At 37.6% G+C, this 23769-nt stretch overlaps 1 protein-coding gene and 1 long non-coding RNA gene across 2 annotated transcripts; one reads left to right on the forward strand and one right to left on the reverse strand.

Annotated features, from left to right (window-relative positions):
- Positions 1 to 7614: 7614 nt before the first annotated feature.
- LOC147473917 (uncharacterized) lies at positions 7615 to 8256 on the reverse strand. The gene has a single exon (XM_086586894.1). It carries the CDS (start codon positions 8254 to 8256, stop codon positions 7615 to 7617), a length of 642 nt encoding a protein of 213 aa, XP_086443020.1.
- A 5804-nt stretch (positions 8257 to 14060) lies between these two features.
- LOC147473918 (uncharacterized) lies at positions 14061 to 15791 on the forward strand. Its single transcript, XR_015210250.1, has 2 exons — positions 14061 to 14439; positions 14528 to 15791. It is a non-coding gene; the product is annotated as an uncharacterized LOC147473918 (long non-coding RNA).
- Positions 15792 to 23769: the final 7978 nt, after the last annotated feature.

The raw sequence follows: 23769 nt of genomic DNA on the forward strand, positions 1-23769 counted from the left end.
AAATATCGGATCGTTCACTGATATATATCAGAGCTATTAGAGATATTAATATTAAAAATTGGTCAAAAAGTCAAACGACATATATCGAATATATCGGTTATATCACCGATATAAATATATATATAAAAAATTGTGATATATATCGGTAGAAAAAAAAATCAATATCTAGTGGAGATATATCGAATGTTTCCATCTCGTATACCCTAAAAACCGTGATATATTAGCGATATCTTGGAAATATCGGCAATATTTTGGTCCTTGCTGAGCAAAGCAAACACATTAATTATGTTGCGGTCTTCCAAACTAAGAGCAAGTCCAATGGGGAGCAGCTATAATGGGCTGCTAAAAGGTGTCACATAGGCCCTTTAGCAGCCCAAATTCAAAAAACAAGTCCAATGGGGACTTTTAGCAGCTGGTAAGTTAGGGATATGGTAATGTACAGACGGCAAAAACTCTGCCATCTGTATACTACAGACGTTTTAACGCACGAATCTCTTCTTCTCAATTCACTTCTTCAATTCCTCACTCCTCTTCACTCCCAAAAACCAAAAACAAAAACAATTCGATTTTAGACATTCAATTTTAGAAACAATTCTTCACTCTTCTTCCTCTTCAATCGTAAGTTTCACTCTTTCCTATTGAAATTCAATTTTAGAAATGTTAATTGAATTGATTTTAGAATTGAATTGAATGAATGTTGATATTGAATTGAATGAAAGTTAGTTAGAATGTTGGAATTGATGAATTTTAGTTTGAAATTGCGAGAATCACGGCGAGGGAGTAAATTAAGGAAAATGCAACCTGGCGAGAGTTCGAGTCGAAATTAGTTTAGAATTTGTTTTTATGTGTGTTTTGATGTACTTTTATGAATTTTGTTTAGTTGAATGAATTGAATCATATTTGTTTAATGAATGAATTTTGGTTAGTTGAATAGATGTGTGGATTGTTGAGTTGTGGAATGAATGGTAATGGATTGTAGAGTGAGTGGAATGAAATGAATGGAGTGGAATGGAATGGATATGAATTTGTATATGAAAAGAAGAACAAGATTTCTCAGTTTTTGCGTCTGCCAGGTACAGATAGCAGAGTTTCTGCCATCCGTCCATTTAATTAAAACGGGATACAGACGATATAGTTTATACCGTCTGTACATAAATAACCAACATACTGCAGAAACTATGTCGTCCGTATCTCAAAACTTATTATGGCAGCTGCTAGCGAAGGTCTTAACTTTGGTTGGGTTTTTGGCTCCTTCCAAATTTAAGACCCTTTTAGCAGCCCCATTGGAATGATATTTTTGTGGTTGGAGTGCTATATATATTTACTTTTAGCAGCCCATATAGCCCCCCATTGGACTTGCTCTAAGTGACTTCGCCTCACAAGTCTTCCATTGCTTCCAATTCAAAGCTAGAGTTGCACTGGCTCCATTATTTACCTCCCAAAACAAAACTTGAAACTCCAAAACTTGACTATCAATAAGAATTAATTAAATAATTATTCCAATCTCCTTTTTCTTCCATGTAGCTAGCTTGGACAAGAGTATAAGAAAAAACGCTACAAAAAATAAATAAATAGAGGAAATGGTCCATATTCATCATTTTGATCCAGTCAATGTAGACCATAATTAGAAGAGTGGTAGCTAAAAAACATCTACTACCAGTTGCACCAGTAGGGCTGAAAATGGAGCGGGTTCGGGTCGGATTCTCACTCAAAACTCTTTACCATATTTGGATCCATCCAGATTCGGGTCAGATTTCGGATATCCATATCCATTAAAAAACACAAAAAAATACACTATTTTAATGATTTTCATATATAAATGTCACAGCCCGAATTTCTAAACAATAACAAAGTGAATATTTGAAATATAAATATCTCAAACATCACTAGGTTCACTTGTTTAAAAACCCAGGCTATGACGGAGGATATTACATATACAAAACCCTAATAGCCATGTCATAGAAGAAACAACTTTAAATTTAAATAATCCCAAATAATTATCTGCCATTGCTTTATTAAGATATCATCCGTCCAAATAAAATAATCAACCAAACTCTCATAAATAAAAATTCATCACTACCACGTTCTCATGCCATGAAAAAGGTAAACTACGTTATTACATTCTTCCAACAAAGAATCGGACCTAAAAGAAAACTAACGGACCGCTCGTGCGCTAATCCCAATCACACGCTTGGCGGTTTCCATCGCCTTCTACCTATGTTCCTTAAGAACACACCCACGTTGCAAAACAAAGCAAACATGGGTCGTGAAATTGAATTTCTTTGGTATGAGTAGACTAAATACATATAAACATTTCAAACTTTACTTATCCAACTAACACTTTAAATCTATCATAACCTAATCATTCTCAAACTTGGAAGATGTAGTAGTTCCGTCATCTCAAACGGCATAGTTTCTTCCCAAGCAAAACTTCCATTTTATTAACTTTCATCTTATTAACTCATTCTAATAACTCCTTTTTATATCTAAATAATTAAATTACACTTACCGATATCCGCCGCTGTATAAGGGTAGGACTGCGTCCCTGCACAAAATATTATTAAGTCCTACCCTCCTGCAAAAGAAAGTTAGAACTTGTATATATAACATATGTAGATATTCTATATGTATTCAAAGGTAAACCCAAGCACGCTCGTATAAACAAATCAATTTCTCTTATCAATTAATCAATTACTTTATCTTATACACCCACCCTTTAGTACCTACTCCACGATTTGCACTCCACACATTTGCCAAATCACACATTCCTGTGTGCCTCTCTTCCACCGAATACCACAATATCATAGCCATCTCTGGGCTTTCATACACATATTTCACAGCCTCTTTGGGCACAAAAACTCAGGTCATTCATGGCACATTCAATGAATACCTTAGGTCATTCCCGCCACATTCAAGGAATACCTATCATATCATTAACGGGCCATTCATGGCACATTCAATGAATGCCCGGGGTCATTCCTGCCACATTCAAGGAAGACCCAATCCTACATTCCCGTACATTCAAGGAATACAACTAACCCGCAAGGCGAAATACCTTAGTTCCTCTTTTGGCAAATCAACTACAATTTGGTCATTCATGACACATTCAATGAATAATGGGTCATTCATGGCACATTCAATGAATACCCTTATATAACACTAACGGGCCATTTATGGCACATTCAATAAATGCCCACCTACATATGACTTCATCAGCCATAAACTCAATTCTAAAACTTGAGGCGTGGAGAGTTCTAAAAGGGTGCGGTAAGTTTTGTTTACGCATTATTGTATTTTATTGTATATATTATTTCAGAGAACGTAGGAATATCTTGATTCAATTAATTTTGGTTTACGCGTTATTAATTTCATGAATGTATAAGTGTCATAACGTTGTGTATCGCAAAAGACTGAAAAATCACAAAGCAGTAAATACACGTACACAAGTATATTTATAAAGGTCCTAGCCTAAGGTCAAACACGTTAATAGTCCTAGACTTATCCTATTAGACCGAATCATAATTTTAGGAAAAAGTCAAATTTTTGGGTCAACTGGTCAAAGTCAACCCTGGTCAAAGTCAACAGTCAACTCTGGTCAACCCGGCCTAAACTCCAAAAACCCAAAAGCCCAAATCCTAAGGCCCATAGTCTACTCTAAAAGTCAAAATTTAAAAATCCAAAACAAAAAGATAATAGCCCACGATTTTGGCCCAAGCCCAAAATCATTTTTGGCTACTGTTCATCTCCTTCCTCTCCAATTTCAACCAACCACCACCGACCACCACACAGCCACCACCGGCCATCCATGGCAAAAAGAAACCCCGCGGTTTGGTTAAGGGAGAAAAACCCTATCTACCCATATCAACAATACTTGATTCTGTTATACTGCAAAAATCGACCGATGCCATTAAAGGTTTTTTCCAAGCTTCAATTGTCCAATTTCCAACACCCAATCCACCACCAACAAAACCTCACAACAAAACAATCAAACCCGACAACGGTTAAGCAACAACAAATTTTTAAACAAGTTAGGTTCTTGCTTGAACGCCATTAATGGTCGCTCAAGCTTCACAAAGACTTCCCTCATCCGAAACAACCACCTCTACTTCACCCCGGTCCAAACATCATCAATAACATTCAAGTTAACAAATTAACAATTCCACAAAACAAATAAAACCATACAAAAAACAAGGAACGGTTTGTGTCTTTGGCGATGGCGGCGCCATTAGCCATCGGGTGTCGAGTTTCGGCAGTTTAAATGCCAAAAGTCGTCTATTTGATCTACTGCGGGGGTTCAAAATGGTGGTTAACCATTCCTGAGAGTTGACAAAAATTGAAATTTGAGAAAAATGGCATTCTTGGTATGTTTAAATCGAAACCAATAAAAATATAATATAGTATGAGTACTCATTTGTTAAAATCGAGCGGTTATAAACGGCTCCCCAAATCTAAAACCCCGCCGCCTCATCGCACGAAACGATAATCTTCCTCGTTCAAACCCTTTTTTTTTTCTCAAGTAAAACTCTTTTTTTTTTTTCTAAAACTCGTTTTGTTTTTCTCCAAAAACTCTACGTGAAACCCCTATTTTCTAGTTTTTCAAACCTCTCCAGAAAAACAAGGGTTTTAAACCTATCTACTTCTTACGGGCTTTTATCCTAACAACTGGATATCCTATTTCTGTTTTCTATTTACATTATTATTATTATTATTACTATTAATATTATTATAGGAAATGCAATAAAAAGACGGGGTGTTATAATATACACACCTTAAAAGGATCTCGTCCCGAGATTCAAGGTAGAGTGTCGAGAAGAGCTTTCGGGTGCATCCGCTTTATCTTATCTTCAAGTTCCTGTGTCACGCCATTTTTCCTTTCACTCCAATCGTACTTTTACCAAGTTTACAATCCTCCTCCTAAGGTGTTTCACATCCCTATCTACTATCATGATAGGCCTCCTTTGTAAAAGTTACATCATCGTTCAACTCTAGCTCTCTGGGTGAACAACCTCGGTAGGATCTTTCACACATTTCCGAAGCATAGACCCGTGGAAGACATCGTGAATCATTGCTAAGTTAGGCGGCAAAGCAAGATGATATGCCAAACTACCAATGGAGGCTACTATCTCATATGGTCCAATATATCGTGGACTCAACTTCCCTTTCATGCCAAACCTCATAACTCCTCTCATAGGGGAAACCTTCAAAAACACAAAATCGCCTACAGAAACCTCTACCCGTTTCCTCTTGGATCTGCATAACTTTTCGCCTACTCAGGCTTTGCCTTTAATCCTTTCTCTAATGACTTTAATCTGTTCAGATGTCTCTCTCACTATCTCAGGCCCAAGCAATACTCGGTCTCCCACATCTGCCCAACAAGCAGGTGATCGACATGGACGCCCATACAAAGCCTCAAAGGGTGCCATACCGATGCTTTCGACCGAAACTGTTATTATATGCAAACTCCACCAAAGGTAAATGCTCCTCCCATCCTCCACCAAAATCCATTACACAAGAGAGCGTAACATATCTTCTAATATCTGATTCACCCTCTCCCGTCCGTCGTCCATCCGTCGGGGAGGATGATAAGCGTGACTCATCGCCAAACTAGTGCCCATAGCGCTGAAAACTCTTCCAAAAACTCGAAGTGAACAAAGGATCTCGATCCGAAACAATACTCACTGGAATCCCATGTAACCTGACCACTTCCCGAATGTACAAGGAAACTAACTTATCTGTATTTCTACGCACATCAATAGGGATGAAATGAGCAGATTTCGTTAGACGATCAACAATAACCCAAATAGATTCATTACCTCTCCGAGACTTAGGCAAACCATCAATGAAATCCATAGAAATGTGCTCCCATTTCCACATTGGTATCTCTAATGGCTGCAATAATCCAGAAGGCCTCTGATGCTCTGCCTTAACCTGCTGACAAGTTAAACACTGAGAAATATATTCTCCGACATCTCTTTTCATTCCTTCCCACCAAAAGGTCCTCTTCAAGTCTTGGTACATCTTCGTCCTCCTCGGGATGAATTGTAAACCGAGAACGATGAGCTTCATATAAGATTTCCTTCTTTTTAACTCGCGATCATCGGTACACATAATCTCTCATGAAATCTCAATCCTCCATCGAATCTCCTCGCCTAATCGACGGACAATCATCTAAAATATCAATGACCGGATCATCCAACCGACTCAAAAGAAATCGGTCTCGCGTGTTGCATGGCAATCACTCTATTGAAAATCACCGCCTAACCTCCAAACCTGCATATATACCCTCATCCGTATCTGGTGTAGTCCGGACATCATAAGCTGCTATAGTCTCTAAACTCTTCCACTCTTGCACCATAAGAGTGGTCAAAACACTGTGTAATCGACTAAGTGCATCCGCCACTACATTGCCTCTTGCACGGGTGATCTTGAATCTCGAAGTCATAACTACTTATGAACTCCATCCATCTCTGTTGCTGTCTCATATTCAACTCCTTACGGAATACAGATACTTCAAACTCTTGTGATATGTGTAAAGCTCGAACTTCTCACCATATAAATAATGTCTCCACACCTTCAAAGCAAAACCACTGCCGCTTAACTCCGTGTCATGAGTAGGATAACGTCTCTCGTGTATCTTCAACTGTCGTGGAAGCATACGACACCACCTTCCTCGGTCTTGCATTAACACACAACCCAAACCGGTTCCACTAGCATCCTGTAAAACCACTAGCTTTCCGCCTCTAGTCGGGATTATTAGAATTGAGTCATTTGTCAACCTCTGTTTCAATTCTAGGAAAGCTTTCACAATCATTAGTCCACATAAACTTCACATCTTTCCTAGTTAGCCATGAAATGGAGCTGCAATAAGTGAGAACTTCTCAATAAATCTCGATAATATCCGCTAACCCCAAGAAACTTCTAATCTCGTGGCGGTGGTTGGTTGTTTCCATTCTTTCACTCGCAAGCAACCTTTTAGTGGTCTACGGCAATCCCTTCACTAGATACCACATGTCCCAAGAAACTAATTTCTTCTTCCCAAAATGGCACTTGCTAAACTTAGCATACAACTTATGTTCTGGAACGTCAGATCACCGTCTTCAAATGCATCTTATGTTCTTACGTGTTTTGTGAATACACTAAAATGTCATCAATGAAAACAATCACAAATTTATCCAAATAGGGCTGAATATACGATTCATCGGTCCATAAAGAATGCAGTGCATCGTCAACCCAAAAAGGCATCACGAGAGTAAAACTCATACAACCCATAACGAGTTCTAAATGCGGTTAAAGGAATACTCTTCTCTTCAACTCCCATCGATAATAACCGGTCCTTAAATCAAACTTGAAAATATCTTAGCCCCTTTCAACTGATCCAACAAGTCATCAATCCTAGGAAGCGGATACTTATTTTTTATAGTCACCTGATTTAAATCCCTAAAGTCAATACACATCCTCAAAGTACCATCCTTCTTGGAAACAAAAATAGCAAAGCACCCCATGGTGAGTTGCTTTCGGTCGTATGAACACGGTCATACACACCTTAAAAGATTCAAACCCACATACTCAAAAGATATGGTTAAGCCAAAAACAAAATCACTAAACATTAAACTCTTACCCTTTCTTGAGTAATTCCTCGACTTGCACTTTCATTTCGTCCAATAGCTTAGGTGCCAACCTGTAAGCCGACTTTGAAACTGGTGCAGTCCCCGGTAACAAGTCTATACGAAACTCCACCTCCCTCTTGGGTGGCAACCCTGGAATCTCCTGAAAAACATCCTCGAAGTCTCTCACTACTTCCACATCACTGATATCCCTCGTGGATATCTCTATAGAGCACAGGAAGCTAGACATCACTGAGTCCTCCTTACTAACACAGGTGTGAATCAACCTTGGCATGCCAGGTGTATTCACTATAACCTCCCTCCTCGCACAATCCAAGGTAACATGATAACGCGTCAACCAGTCCATACCAAGTATGAAATGGAAACCCTCAAACCCCAACACGATCAAGTCTACCATAAAGATACGGTCTAAGAAACACAACTTAAAACCTTTGCACTCGTCATATAAGGTAACAGAACCTCCTAACGATGTCTCAACACACAAGGGCTTAGGTAAAAGGGTAGTTTTAAAACTTCCTTTCTCAACATACTGACGAGATATAAATGAATGTGAAGCACCCGAATCAAACAAAACTCTGAATGTAAACTGAGATGAACTAAAGGTACCTTCAACATTCCTGTGTCCCGGCATAGTCAAGATGCATAGGCTCTAGACGAGTTTAATCGGTCTTTGGTGCTTTCTTACGCTGATTTCCCTGCTTGGTAGGGCAATAACGAGATAAATGCCCCACCTGCTTACACTCCCAGCAAGCCCTTTCAACAGGAACTATGGCTCTGAGCATTGGTGCTGGTGCAGGTAAAAGTAATGATGCTGGTCGATACGGAAGAGCGGGAGCTCGACCCTGAAGCTGGGGACCCTGCCTCTGCCACTGATTCCCCTGAGGTCTAAAGCCTCCAGTCTGCCCCGGTGGCCTATAACCACCCTGCTGATGAAATCCTCCCTGGGGTCGGAATACACCCTGCTGATGAAATCCTCCCTGAAACCCCTGGGATGGTGGTCTCTGAAACGGAACCCTCTGAGGTACATCATAAGGCCTAAACCTATTCGGCTGCCTGTTCTCAAAAGGCCTAGGACCAACAACTGGTATCTCACCAAACTTCCTCTTCCCCCTCGACTCTCTTATGGCTGCATTCTGCTCCTCATATCTCAAGGCCAAGTCCAACACACGATCAAAAGTGTCCCCATCAAAAGGAATCAACTTGCCGGACAAGTGACTCTCTAACCCACGTATGAACTTTTGGTTTTTCTTCTTGTCAGTATCCACAAGATAGGGAGCAAACCTCGATAACTCATTAAACTTGGTCACATACCCGGTCCACCGACTTCCCGTCTTGAGTCAACTCGAGAGAACTATTGAGCCCATTTGCTCTTTTTTGCCTCGGGAATGAACTTACTCTCAAATCTAACCTTGAAGTCTTCCCAAGTCAAAGTTCTAGTGTCGGACTAGGGGTGAGAGCTCGCCACCAAAACCTAGCGGCGTCATCAAGTTGGTGCCAACTGACTCTACCGAACCTCGGAAGTCGCTGATACGCTCAAAAACATTTTCACAACTTTGAATCCAAGACTCTGCTGCAATCGCATTCCCAACACCAGTAAATCGCTGCCCACCAAGAGTACCAAACTCCTTATCAAGGCTTTTAGCAAAAGGATCTCCCCGAATCGGATGGTTATTCGCATAGCCCGCAACAACCGATTCAATCAGTACTCGACATCAGATCTTTGGAGTGTTCACTGCAGGTCCAGTGGTATTACCATTTCGTGTCTCAACCATGATCTACAGTTCAAACAAAACTCCAATTAATATTCACATATATCCAAAACTCTCCACACTATAACCCATATTCCACATCCGAGGATCACTTAGACTTTCCAACACTAAGCTAACCTAGGCTCTGATACCAAAATGTCACAGCCCGAATTTCTAAACAATAACAAAGTGAATATTTGAAATATAAATATCTCAAACATCACTAGGTTCACTTGTTTAAAAACCCAGGCTATGACGGAGGATATTACATATACAAAACCCTAATAGCCATGTCATAGAAGAAACAACTTTAAATTTAAATAATCCCAAATAATTATCTGCCATTGCTTTATTAAGATATCATCCGTCCAAATAAAATAATCAACCAAACTCTCATAAATAAAAATTCATCACTACCACGTTCTCATGCCATGAAAAAGGTAAACTACGTTATTACATTCTTCCAACAAAGAATTAGACCTAAAAGAAAACTAACGGACCGCTCCAGGCACGAATCCCAATCACACGCCGCGGTTCCACTGCCTTCTACCTATGTTCCCAAGAACACACCCACGTTGCAAAACAAAGCAAACATGGGTCAGGAAATTGAATTTGCTGGTATGAGTAGACTAAATACATATAAACATTTCAAACTTTACTTATCCAACTAACACTTTAAATCTATCATAACCTAATCATTCTCAGCTTGGAAGACAGGTAGTTCCGTCATCTCAAACGGCATAGTTTCTTCCCAAGCAAAACTTCCATTTTATTAACTTCCATCTTATTAACTCATTCTAATAACTCCTTTTTATATCTAAATAATTAAATTACACTTACCGATATCCGCCGCTGTATAAGGGTAGGACGGCGCCCCTCAAGACAAAATATTATTAAGTCCTACCCTCCCCGCAAAAGAAAGTTAGAACTTGTATATATAACATATGTAGATATTCTATATGTATTCAAAGGTAAACCCGAAAGCACGCTCATTATAAACAAATCAATTTCTCTTATCAATTAATCAATTACTTTATCTTATACACCCACCCTTTAGTACCTACTCCACGATTTGCACTCCACACATTTGCCAAATCACACATTCTGTGTGCCTCTCTTCCACCGAATACCACAATATCATAGCCATCTCGGGCTTTCATACACATATTTTCACCTCTTTGGGCACAAAACTCAGTCATTCATGGCACATTCAATGAATACCTTAGGTCATTCCCGCCACATTCAAGGAATACCTATCATATCACTAACGGGCCATTCATGGCACATTCAATGAATGCCCGGGGTCATTCCTGCCACATTCAAGGAAGACCCAATCCTACATTCCCGTACATTCAAGGAATACAACTAACCCGCAAGGCGAAATACCTTAGTTCCTCTTTAGGGCAGTCAACTATAATTTGGTCATTCATGACACATTCAATGAATACCCGGGTCATTCATGGCACATTCAATGAATACCCTTATATAACACTAACGGGCCATTTATGGCACATTCAATAAATGCCCACCTACATATGACTTCATCAGCCATAACCTCAATTCTAAAACTTGAGGCGTGGAGAGTTCTAAAAGGGTGCGGTAAGTTTTGTTTACGCATTATTGTATTTTATTGTATATATTATTTCAGAGAACGTAGGAATATCTTGATTCAATTAATTTTGGTTTACGCGTTATTAATTTTATGAATGTATAAGTGTCATAACGTTGTGTATCGCAAAAGACTGAAAAATCACAAAGCAGTAAATACACGTACACAAGTATATTTATAAAGGTCCTAGCCTAAGGTCAAACACGTTAATAGTCCTAGACTTATCCTATTAGACCGAATCATAATTTTAGGAAAAAGTCAAATTTTCGGGTCAACTGGTCAAAGTCAACCCTGGTCAAAGTCAACAGTCAACTCTGGTCAAAGTCAACAGTCAACTCTGGTCAACCCGGCCTAAACTCCAAAAACCCAAAAGCCCAAATCCTAAGGCCCATAGTCTACTCTAAAAGTCAAATTTTAAAAATCCAAAACAAAAAGATAATAGCCCACGATTTTGGCCCAAGCCCAAAATCATTTTTGGCTACTGTTCATCTCCTTCCTCTCCAATTTCAACCAACCACCACTGACCACCACACAGCCACCACCGGCCATCCATGGCAAAAAGAAACCCCGCGGTTTGGTTCAGGGAGAAAAACCCTATCTACCCATATCAACAATACTTGATTCTGTTATACTGCAAAAATCGACCGACGCCATTAAAGGTTTTTTCCAAGCTTCAATTGTCCAATTTCCAACACCCAATCCACCACCAACAAAACCTCACAACAAAACAATCAAACCCGACAACAGTTAAGCAACAACAAACACAAAACAGTTAGGTTCTTGCTTGAACGCCATTAATGGTCGCATTCAAGCTTCACAAAGACTTCCCTCAAAAAACAACCACCTCTACTTCACCACCCGGTCCAAACATCATCAATAACATTCAAGTTAACAAATTAACAATTCCACAAAACAAATAAAACCATACAAAAAACAAGGAACGGTTTGGTCTTTGATGATGCTGACGCCATTAGCTATGTTCCGGTGTCCGACCGGCAGTTTAAATGCCAAAAGTCGTCCTATTTGATCTACTGTAGGGGTTCAAAATGGTGGCTAACCATTTACAGAGTTGACAAAAATTGAAATTTGAGAAAAACGGCATTACTGGTATGTTTAAATCGAAACCAATAAAAATATAATATAGTATGACTACTCACTGTTAAAATCGAACAGCCCGAACAGCTCCCCGAAATCGAAACCCCGTCGTCTACTGTCACGCGAAACGATAATCTTCCTCGTTCAAAACCCCTTTTTTTTTCTCTCAGTAAAACTCTCACTTTTTTTTCTAAAACTCTCGTTTTGTTTTTCTCCAAAAAAACTCTACGTGAGAAACCCCTATTTTCTAGTTTTTCAAACCTCTCCGAAAAACAAGGGTTTTAAACATATCTACTTACTGACGTGCTTTTATCCTAACAACTGGATATCCTATTTCTGTTTTCTATTTACATTATTATTATTATTATTACTATTAATATTATTATAGGAAATGCAATAAAAAGACGGGGTGTTATAATAAATGTAAGATATAAATTAATTTTTAGGCATCAAAATATAAATCTTGTTAAAATGATTCGGGTTTTTGGATATTCGGGTCGGATTCTAGTCACAAACATATAAACCATATCGTTAAAATGGATTCGGATTCAGGTCGCATCCCATACCATTTCCATCCCTTGCACCATACATCAGCTACATGCCCAACTAGGAGGCTGTGGAATCAAGTCCAACTATGGTCATATCTTTCGGTGGTTACAATGTGAGATGCAAGAAAAGCATTAAAGTTTAATAGAGTTTTCTTATTGATCAACAATGGAGTTTTACAATCTCTTAATACTCTCTTTCTCTCTCCTCAAATGTGAAAAACATAAATGAAATATGGAAATTAATCTCTCTCTTTTTCTTATGCATTTTCAGTTCTTTTATAGTTGTTCCAAATAATAGTTTTGTACCATGTGTCTATTCTTTTCTTTTATCTTCTACATGCAATTTAAATGAATATATCAGCTCTCTAGCCAATACTGTATTAGTGAAATAATGATGAATATTGGCATATACGATATTTTGCTAACACATCGTCCTCTCTCAAAATTTTCAAAATTTTCACTTTATTTCGAGAAGAGGTATGAAACACATTTAAAACTTTGAATAGAAATTAAATAGAATTGAAACAAACATTTTTTTTTTAAAGAGAAATCTTAATAGTAATTTGAAAATGATTTTCCATTCGTGAAATTTTGAATCCGAACACTGTTCACCGATACTGTTCACTGTTAATGTACACCAATATATTGTTCATAACTATTGTTCTTCGATACACGGTATGTTCATTGATATTGTACCTCCGATATTATTCATTGATTGTACATTTGATACTATTCACCCGATGTGGGATTTTTGTAAATGAAAATTTTGAAATCCGAAGTATGACTTTTACAAGTGAATTTTTCAAAATCTGAAGTAGAATTTTTGTAAGTAAATTTTTCGAAATCCGAAATTGGACTTTTGTAAGTGAATTTTTCAAAATCCAAAATACCAAGATTTCTTATGCTTGATACCTTACATTGTTGTAGATACCAGGACTTCTTTTGTATGATACCATACATCAATACATATATTGCTGCAGGTATTAAGACTTCTGACTATTGTGCCTCTTTCGAGGGCTTCCTTGAATGGTGAGTCGCCCGTGTAGGGTTGTTTTCGGTCTGGTTTTTACCGGTTCCTATAGAAACCGTAGACCGAACTAATATATTCGGTTTTCTAAAAATCTAAACCGAAACCGAACTGAATTTGAACAAAAACCGACATGAAATTCAGTTTGGTTGTCGATTTGGGCCTTGCCATTTAGACTTTCTATCAAACTTCAAATGAAAGCCTATATGAGCCTATTGATCACTAGCCAAGTGAATTTTAATAAATATATTGAAAAATATTGATGCCAATTTAGGCATGTTGACAAGTTATAACGCCAATCACAATAAACAAATATTTAAGTGCTCAATAACATAAACCATTTAGCCAAAAAATAGAAAGTAGTAATAAAAAAACTCTAAAACTTCTATACGTATCTAACACCCGGTTCGGTTCAGTTTATATCGGTTAATCGAATTCTAAACCAAAAATCAGACCTAACCAGTTAGTTTTGCCTTTTGAGAACCAGAAACCGAACTGAAAAAGTTAAAAACCGTTAATTTCATCCGGTTTATCTCAGTTCGGTTTTTCAATTTCCCGGTTTTTTTCAACGGCCATACCCCATGTGTTTGATTCTTATATTGACATGTCGCCCATGTGTTTACTTGATATTTGTAACGAAGATGCTTCTCACGGTTGTTTGACTTGATGTCGGTATTGATTATGTTTTTCTTGGATTATATGTCCCAATCGATTTCTCTATTTCGGCCCCATCGGCCTCAAGTGATTGTACCTATATCGGCTGTTAAAAAACGCTTGTCGCCCCCAAGTGAGTGATTTATATCAGTCCCAAATGATTTGTTGGTATCGATTTTCACCAAATATAGCAAGCTGAATCTATTTTTTCTCTTTTCCAGATATCAAGAAACCATTAACCGAAGTTCTCACCCGAAGTATTGATGTCGTCCCTAGGTGACTTAACTTTATATCGGCACTGAAATATTTTGGTATCGGCTATTAAAGACGCATATCGCCACCAATATCTATCAAATTTCATCCTCAAGTCAGTGGTATCGGGCTATCGGCTGTCCTTTTCTCTTTTTTCTATATCGGATTGGGATTATAAACACAAACAGAAACCCATTTTTCTCTTTCTATTTAGCTATACATCGGCAAATTTCATTTGCAAACTACAAGTTTACTTCAACCAAAACCAAATTTAAACAGTTTTAATTACATTTCTCATCTTGATTTATTATCTCTCCCCAACAACAAGGACTTTTGGTTTCTAATAAACTTGATAACTCTCAGCCGAAGTTAGAAATCTGTTCCTTATCTTAAAATTTTCAGTCGATGTCGAAGCTCTTTTTTTTTTTAATCTTCTCTCATTTTTCTGAACCGAAGTCTAAAACGTGTTTGTCGAAGCTGATGAAGTCTTAATCGGATCTCTTAATTTCTAACCACCACTATTCTACATATCATCCCCAACTTCGTATGAAACTGTATTTGTTTTTCTGAATTCGATGTCACCCCCAAGTGATTGACTGTATATCGGCACCAAGGAATTGAATTTATATTGGCAATTCGATATATCTTAACCAAGGCTCGTAGATATTCAATACCAAACTTCCGACATACCCTTCATCATAATCTCAGGAAACCATCGTCTCAAGCTTATTTATTAAATACCTTATCATTATTATCAAACCCAAACATTCATTATCACCGTAGCAGAAACTGAACTTGATTCACATCATTCTAAAAAAAAACGTGTTAACCCTATAACCATTTAAAGAACCAGCATCATATGGATTACAGATTCGTTAATCGACGCTACTAATCAAAATCTCGGATTATCTTGAATTGGATTGAAAGACTAGTTGTAAATCAATAAATTAATTGAATTTGATGAATTGATTGAATTGAATTGATGAATTGAAAGAATAGTCGATGAGTTGAAGTGAAAAATAACTGTTATTGATGATTTGAAGGTGTGAAAAGAGATATTTAAAGATGTTTGATGGTTTATGAAGAGATTTTAATGGTGGAAAGTGAAGATTGATAGGAGAATTTATTAGAGAATCTTTTTTGAAGACTCGAGAAGACGTGGAAAACGTAGGCTCGAAAGGGAAGAAGAATAAAAAGAAAAAAATTCTTGTTTTCGATGCACAGACAACGCCAACGTGGGTGTTTGGATTTCATTTTTTTCTAAAAATCAGTTTTTCTCAAATACAAAGTAAAAAGTATTTTTCTGAAAAAGTATTTATTCTAAAAACAATTTTTAAATAAATATGTTTGGTTGAGATTTTTTTTTAAAGCTATTTTATCGGGGTATATGGAGCTGGATGAGAAAGTGAGAAGAACAAACTATTTTTTAACTTGGAAAACAAGTTTTTGTTATTTATCATAAAACATATTTTTTGGACCAATAAATGTTTTTTGGGTCAAAAACTACTTTCTACCAAAATAGAGACCAAACATGTTTATTTTTTCAAAAGACGTTTTTTCACTAATAAATATTTATTGACAATAAATAAATAGGATCCGATTTATTTATATTCTGATGTATATGAAAATTCCTTATACGAATTATAAAGAAATATATGAAATAAAGAAGTAGGCATGACCTGTGCATGTTAGAGTTAATATTTTTTTTATTTATCTCTATCACCTTTGTCGTAGTAATCATGGATTATCATTATATATTTTGGTTGTGAATATATCTTTGTACTTTTTTCTTCCATTAACCTTTCCATGCCTCATATAATATCTCAAATTCTCTTTTCCAAATATTTTTATTGTACTTATTCCCCGCCTAATCGCTTCTCTTGTTTTCTTATATCTACATCAAATTGTCCAAATTACTGTTGTTTGTTAGTCCTTCCTAAATTATATTATACTAGTATTTAGCCTGTGCCTACGACACTGTTTAAAGTAGTCCCAAAAAAATCGCAACCCACCAGACTTTAAAGCCTAGTCCACCCCGACAATAAAAGCCCAACCACCAGGCAGTCTTTGTTGACCAAATCAGCAAGGATCTAGTACTCTCGTGCCCAAATAAACCCCCCTTTAGATCCACCACGTCATAAGCTGCAAGAGAAAATTTGAGCTGCCAGATGGGGGGCCTACAGGCCCCACATTGCTCTTCCTTATAGAATAGATTGTTCTAACATTTTTTTGCTTGGTAAAATTTTGCCTAGTTCTAACAGAAAAACATTACATTTTCCATAAAGAAAATCTTTGGATAGATATAGGAAATTCAGAATGACATATAGAAATTAAGTTGTTTTGGTTTAGTAGTTTTGTAGTACGCAATGCTTTAATTTCTGCTTGAGTTGTCGTCCACTTAAATATGAGTTTAATTACTATTAGGTGGCCTAAATTATAATTAGGCCTGTGATAGTTCTAAAATTTTGGTTGGAAAAATAACTTAAGCCTAATTAAGTATATGTTAAGAAAAAGTGGTTGTAACGAACTATAAATTAAATCTTTGGAAATATCAAACTGTTGAGGTGAAATCATTGTAAAAATTAGCTTTAATTTTACAGGAGTAAAATTAAAGTATAGAAAATGCAATAAGTGTAGTGTTTTATATTATTACTAGGGTATGCCCGTGCTTACGGCCCACGAGACCTCGACGCGCCTGCGACATTACCCCGACAACTCATCGCGCCTTCGTCGCAAGACGTACACGCATCTTAGACGTAAAATATTCGGCACAAAACCAGCAAAATAACTCAATTTATAAATACAGCCGCAAGGCCATCCCAATTACCCATTATCTATAAGCCCAAATCAATTGGAGGCGCTAACAGTTTATGGACTAGCCCAATAATTTATAAGTCCAGCTGCAATTGTTGACTTTTGGTTGATTTTTGGATAGATCCCATAGTATTGATTACACTTAACAAAAATTACACAAACTCTCCAAACACTTGGATCCGCCATGTCACAACTTAGAAAAAGACAATGACAACCATTAGATGGAGTCTCGTGGGCTCCACACTATTGCTTTTTATTAGATAGATATTACAAAAAGTAAAAAAAAAAAAAAATCAACTTGGGTTAAGCGTGTTTTATTTTTTGTGTGAATTTGGGGAGGGGGTTTGTAAGTGAATGTGGTAAAAAAGATGGGCTCAAAGCCCCTAGACTTGATGGTTTTCATGATACTTTCTACCAACAATGCTGGGATGTTGTTGGCCCTTCCATTATTGACTGTGTTAGAAATTTCTTTGATAAAGGTTGCATGAACTCTAGTTTCAATGAAATTTTTATTGCTTTAATTCCTAAAGTTTCTAATCCTGATCACATGTCTAAGTTTAGACCTATTAGTTTATGTAACTTCTGCTTTAAGATTATTGCTAAGATCCTTGCTAATAGACCTAAGACACATATAAATAAGATAGTCTTCCCTTATCAAGGAGCCTTCATAAAATGTAGGAGTATATGAGATAATATTGGGCTTGTAAGTGAAATCTTTCACAATATGAAAAATATGAAAACAAAAAAAGGGTTTGTAGCTTTAAAAATGGATATGGCCAAAGCCTATGATAGGGTTGAATGGTCCTTTATAGATAATCTTTTCCATAAGCTGGGGTTCAGTGCTAAGTGGAGACTCCTCATCTCCCAATACCTCTCTACTGTTTCTTACAGAGTGTTGTTGAATGGCTCTCCTCTTAAGAGTTTTAATCCTGATAGAGGTCTTAGACAGGAAGACCCTCTCTCCCCCTACCTGTTTATTCTTATATCTGAAGCTTTATCCAGGATGATTGCTAAGGCTGAAAGCAATGGGGATATTCATGGCATTAAGATCAGAAGAAATGCCCCTCCTATCACTTATCTTTTATATGCTGATGATCTTATCTTGTTCACTAAAGCCAATTTGGCTGAAAGTTGGAAGCTTAAGAGCATCCTAGAGGAGTACTGTGAAGCTTCGGGACAAAAGATAAACTATGGTAAGTCCAATATATATTGTAGCAAAAATATTCATAGAATGCATAAAATGATTTTGAAAAGATTCTGGAAGATGAGATTTTTTGACAAAAAGGACAAGTATTTGGGGGTCCCTATTGTCCTATCTCATAATAAGAAAGAGGACTTTGATTACTTAGTAGATAAAGTACATAGTAAGATAAAAGGGTGGAGAGCTAAAGTCCTTAGCCAAGCTGGTAGAAACACTCTCATTCAAACTGTAGCCCAAGCTACTCCTTTATATGCTATGGCAACTTACAAGCTACCTAAATCCACATGTAAAAAACTGGATAAAGCCTGCAGACATTTCTGGTGGCATGGTACTGCTGACAGCAAAAGCATCCACACCATTGGGTGGAATGGTATTTGTAAACCCAAAGCCTGGCCTAGGGCTGAGAAAAGCTGGGGACATGAACAAGACAATGCTTGCTAAACTGGCTTGGAAAGCTATTAAGGATACCACCTCTATATGGGCTAAGACTTTTGATAAGCACCCAAAAGTGTATTATGATTAAGACATATAAATTTGGTTAATTATGTGTTTAATAATCATGAAATAAATATGTTTTCATACTTTTGCAGGTATTTGCAGTAAACATGGAAATATTGGTTAAACCCAATAAAAGCACGAGGAGGCAGTATATATGAATTCTCCCAACCGCACGAAGCATCAAACTTCCAAAGCTCCTACCCTCTCGAACCGGGACTCGAATCGACAAGAGAGCTGCTTTCGGACAATCGAGGCGATGAACTCTACGTATAGGCGGGGAAGTTGTAAAGCGCCCAAAATAATGGGACCGCCATCTGATCGCACATGGGCCCACTATCACGGGGCCACAAGATTGGATGAGTCATCAATCATGGAGCATGTCAAGACAAAAATAACAAATTATTGGTGCAAAGTTGACACCTTGCATGTAATAAATTAGATTAGGTGTTAATAGTGAAAAAAAAAGGCAAGGTGTCACTTTGTTTTAATGTGGTGAATAAAATGAATTAATGTGGTTTGATGATTCACATTAGGAGGAAATGAGATTTCTCTCAAATGGAGAAGAAATTAGACAAAGGTGGGGGACACTCCATTTACTCCCTTGACTTATTTTTCCTCACATGGCATTATTTTAGTTCTTTAGTGAAAAAAAAATCATAAGTTAGTTTTTAGTTTTTATTAGAAAGCTTGTAATAGTTTTAATGGAGGAAACACTTGTTTTCTTCTAGAAAATAAATAGAAGTGAGTTTGATTGTTTAGCTTCCCCTCCCTCCCCTCTCTCTCTGTTTTTGTTTTTTTAGTTTATAAATCCTTGTCCCAAGGATCATGAGCTAACTTCCCTTTTGGGGAGTTAATCCAACTCATGTGAGGGTAAATCAATTTTTGTTGGTTTGGTAGGTTGTTAGGAAGAACAACTAGCTCTACACCCTATCCCAAAATGATAGTTGGTGTAGTGTGATAAGAGCCCAAAACTGTAGTTTTAACCCCTTAATAATCATACTTTTAGACCAATTATGTGAATAATAAGTAAGAGTTAATACTGATTACGTGTTTTTATGTATTTCAGGCTTCAAAGTCCATTATGTGCAGAAATGTGCCACTTTAGCTAGATAAAGGAGCAATGGTTGGTTGCTAAGGAGTTCCATGATTAAAGGCCAAGATTCAAGAAGATAAAGCCTTTCTAAAGCCCGGTCAAAAGCTGAAAAGTCGGCGCCAGCGTAAACAAAGACACAAGTCGTGAGAACTTAGAAGGCCGTATCTTTGGACTCAGACCTCAGAATGGGGCCTACCTTATGTCAAAACGACCGGCTCAAAAAGAGCTTTCCAATAGTCCAAGCCTGGACCCAATCAGAGGAGCAGAAGTAGACGAAAAATCTGTTGAAGCCAACTGCAGTTGAAGAGGCCTTTTTGGACTGAAAGAATTAGGTTTTGGGCCTGATTCTCGGCCCAAAACATGGCTCCAAGCCCATCTTGCGCGATTTTGGATCTGAATGTATAAAAACCAAAGCTTCACTCTTTGTTAATGGTAGATAGTTAGACCTAGATTAGAAATTAGATTAGTAGCCTCCATTAATTAGTTTTAGATCTCAGTTTTAGAATTTCATTCCCTGTTTTAGATTAAAACTTTAAATCATTGTTCTTTATTGATTAGATAAATAAAATAGTTATTCTTGTCAATTTCAATTTTTGTCATTTACAATTTATTAGATCTAATTTCAATTCTTGTTATCATTCAATTCTTAGTTATTAATTAGATTTTGATTATTGTTTAGTTAAATTTCATAAAGTTAGAATCTTTGTAATATGTTGTATTCAATTTCAATGGGAAATGATAGTTTGATGACTCAAGGCTAAAACCTCCATTAGAGGGTTGATGAAGCCTTGATGAAACTTAGTGGTTAGTATAGAATTGTTTATAGATTCTATTCCACTCTAGAAGGTCGTGTTTCGCCATGAAAATGGGTGGACGACCTCACATGCTAGTTAGTATTCGGTAGAAATGCCACGAACACTAGGGATTAGAACTTCGAAATTCTCGTAGAAGAGCGTGAGAATTGAGATACAACATCCTACTTAGGTTGTTAAGTTGGATTCGAGGTGGATTCAATTCCCTCTAATTTCTTTATCTAGATTCAAACACTTTCGTATTTCCATAGCATTAAGTAGTTAAATTCAAGGGTTAAAATTCAGGTAAGTATCGTTAGTATATCACCCGTAGAAGCTCTCGTTGACTTAAGACCGACTAATTAGATTAGAGAACATCCATGCTAAGGCACTAGGAGTGGAGCTAACTTCATACTTCACTCTATTTCGATAGAATTGAGAGTAGGAAACTTTGATAAACGAATAGACACATAAGATAGTTTTAGTTTACTTACGTTTTGAGTTCATCGTTCATTTAAGTAGGTAAACTATTTCATTTTATGTTTATCAAAAATGGCACGCCATCTTAGTTGCACTTTAGCATTGTTTTCATAGTAGAATTAGTCATTTTAAGTCCCATTAAACCCACCCACCCTTGTTTGATTCATCGTGGTTGTCCATTTCAGTTGTTGAAAAAGTTCGCAAAAATATACACTTGGAAGCGACCCGGCGCCTATAAGGAAGTGGCGCTGCTATACTGAAAGCTCTGGCACCCAGCGCTTCGCTTCCTTGAGCGACCAGCCCTATAGTTATTGGACCACCAGCGACCGCCCTCGGACCGAGCCGCGACCAGCTAAGGATTCTTGGACAAGAGGCCGCGACCCGCTATCTACGGCGCACCAGCCTAAGCAAAATTTTTCGGATTTCTGCGAGGTTTGTTTTGAATTTCGATTTTCAAGTTTTTCGGTGTTTTAACTTGTTATTTACACTTAACACGCGTAAACAAGACGCTATTCATAAAGCGAAGCAAGGGCCAATCAGGTATTCCTTTCTTCCACACCTCGCATCTCGGTTAGAGGTTTCTACTAGTATATCGAGAATTGTTTGGAGTGTTGCATGTTTAGTTAAGTTCGACTTAGTCTTGCATGAGATTAAGGTGCGGTCGAAGAAAAACAACTAACATAATTACCGCGGCAATGTCAACAAACAAGTCTATCTAGTTTTCCACCCACTACACCTCTAGCTACTATTTCACACACACCACGATATTATGGCTAAAGAAAAGAGACTCCTCTCTCGACTTTTATAAAGCCTTGGCGATAGCCCTAAATCTTGCATCGTTCTAGCGAGACCGATTGGGGATTTCGCATCCCCAAATATATTTAATTTGTTACCCGTTTTTCATGGTTTAGACCATGAAAAACCTTATCGGCTACATCGTAGGATTGAACAAGTCCTTATAACATTCCACCATCCTACGGTTGGTGCGGAACAAATTAAATTGAGGGTATTCCCTTTCACTTAGCGATAAAGGCGGCGTCTTGGTTAACTGCCCAAGCGCTAATTCTGTGGACTCATGGGCCAAACTTGTTCAATTTGTTTATGGAACATTTTACCCTTTAAAGGCGGATGAAATGCTTTCCAAGATTCACTTCTTTTCGACGAGAATCCTCATGAATCATTTTCGGAGGCTTGGAATCGTTCACCGATCTGCTTATAGAGTGTCCACACCATAATCTAGCAAAAGACACGTTAGTGCGTGCCTTTTCAAAGGACTTCAACATCACCATAAAGAAGTCCTTGACATAATGAATGGGGTAGTTTCCTAAGTAAAGGAGCCCGGAGGCTTACAAATTTTTAGAAGAACAAACTAAACGCTAATAATAACAATTGGGGAGTGATGATATCCCCGCTCTGTTAGTTCTTCTTCAACAGTTAAAGGCCGCCCGGTATGTTTGAGATGAAACCCGATCCGAACTTAAAAATTTAATCGAATCTCTAACTAAAAAGGTAGAGGCTATTTCTATTCAACAAAAGCCTATCCACCCGTCATGAATGTAAATTCAAATCCATAGTTTTACATTTGGAGTCCCGAGCATCCCGGCTCCCAATCGTGTCTATAGCCTATGAACATTCTTGTTCCATTAATAGTGAACCTAACGCTCCGGAGACAAAATCCCAACCGGTTGGAGAAATAACCAACAAGTCACACCTACAGTGGTACAATAATCAATATGTTAGGCAACGCGGTTATAACCAAGCTCCACCACAACAAGGGCGGTCGGGGTAATTATAATAATTATAACAACCAAGCCCAACCTCGACAAGGTCAAGCACAAGGTCAATGTAGTTATAATAATTATAATGCAAATAGAGGTATCGTTCCGGTAAATAATAACTATCACAATCCGCCCATAAATAACCAACGCGAGATAGCTCCAGTCACACCACCCGTGACTACTATACCCACACAACCCGATCGTCTTGACACCTTCATACAAGTGAGCCAACAACTTTTTCAAACCATGGCTCAATCTAACCAACACATTCTACAATCCGTTAATAATTTAAACCAACGGTTAGCCAAAGAGAAATCCAACCAAAGGTGTGTTTCGTGCCAAGCGATACCCAACCCTAGAACAGCAAACACAGCCTTTGAGGTAAACGGTAATACTAGTACGGAAACTACATCCGTAAGTGAGCTAAATGCCATCACCACTCTCCGTTCTGGAAGAGTGGTTGATAACAAGGTAACTATGCCTATAGTTACCCCATCGATACTCCACACCGGATATCGAACTAGATGCGAAATAGAAACCGAAGAACCTACCAGCG

Source organism: Coptis chinensis, unplaced genomic scaffold (genome assembly GCF_015680905.1).
Source record: "Coptis chinensis isolate HL-2020 unplaced genomic scaffold, ASM1568090v1 utg167_pilon_pilon, whole genome shotgun sequence".
NCBI classification, from domain to species: Eukaryota; Viridiplantae; Streptophyta; class Magnoliopsida; order Ranunculales; family Ranunculaceae; genus Coptis; species Coptis chinensis.

Bases quoted from the DNA above. Each gene is read 5' to 3' on its own strand.
- LOC147473917 (XM_086586894.1), bottom strand. From the start codon at position 8,256: ATGCCGGGACACAGGAATGTTGAAGGTACCTTTAGTTCATCTCAGTTT.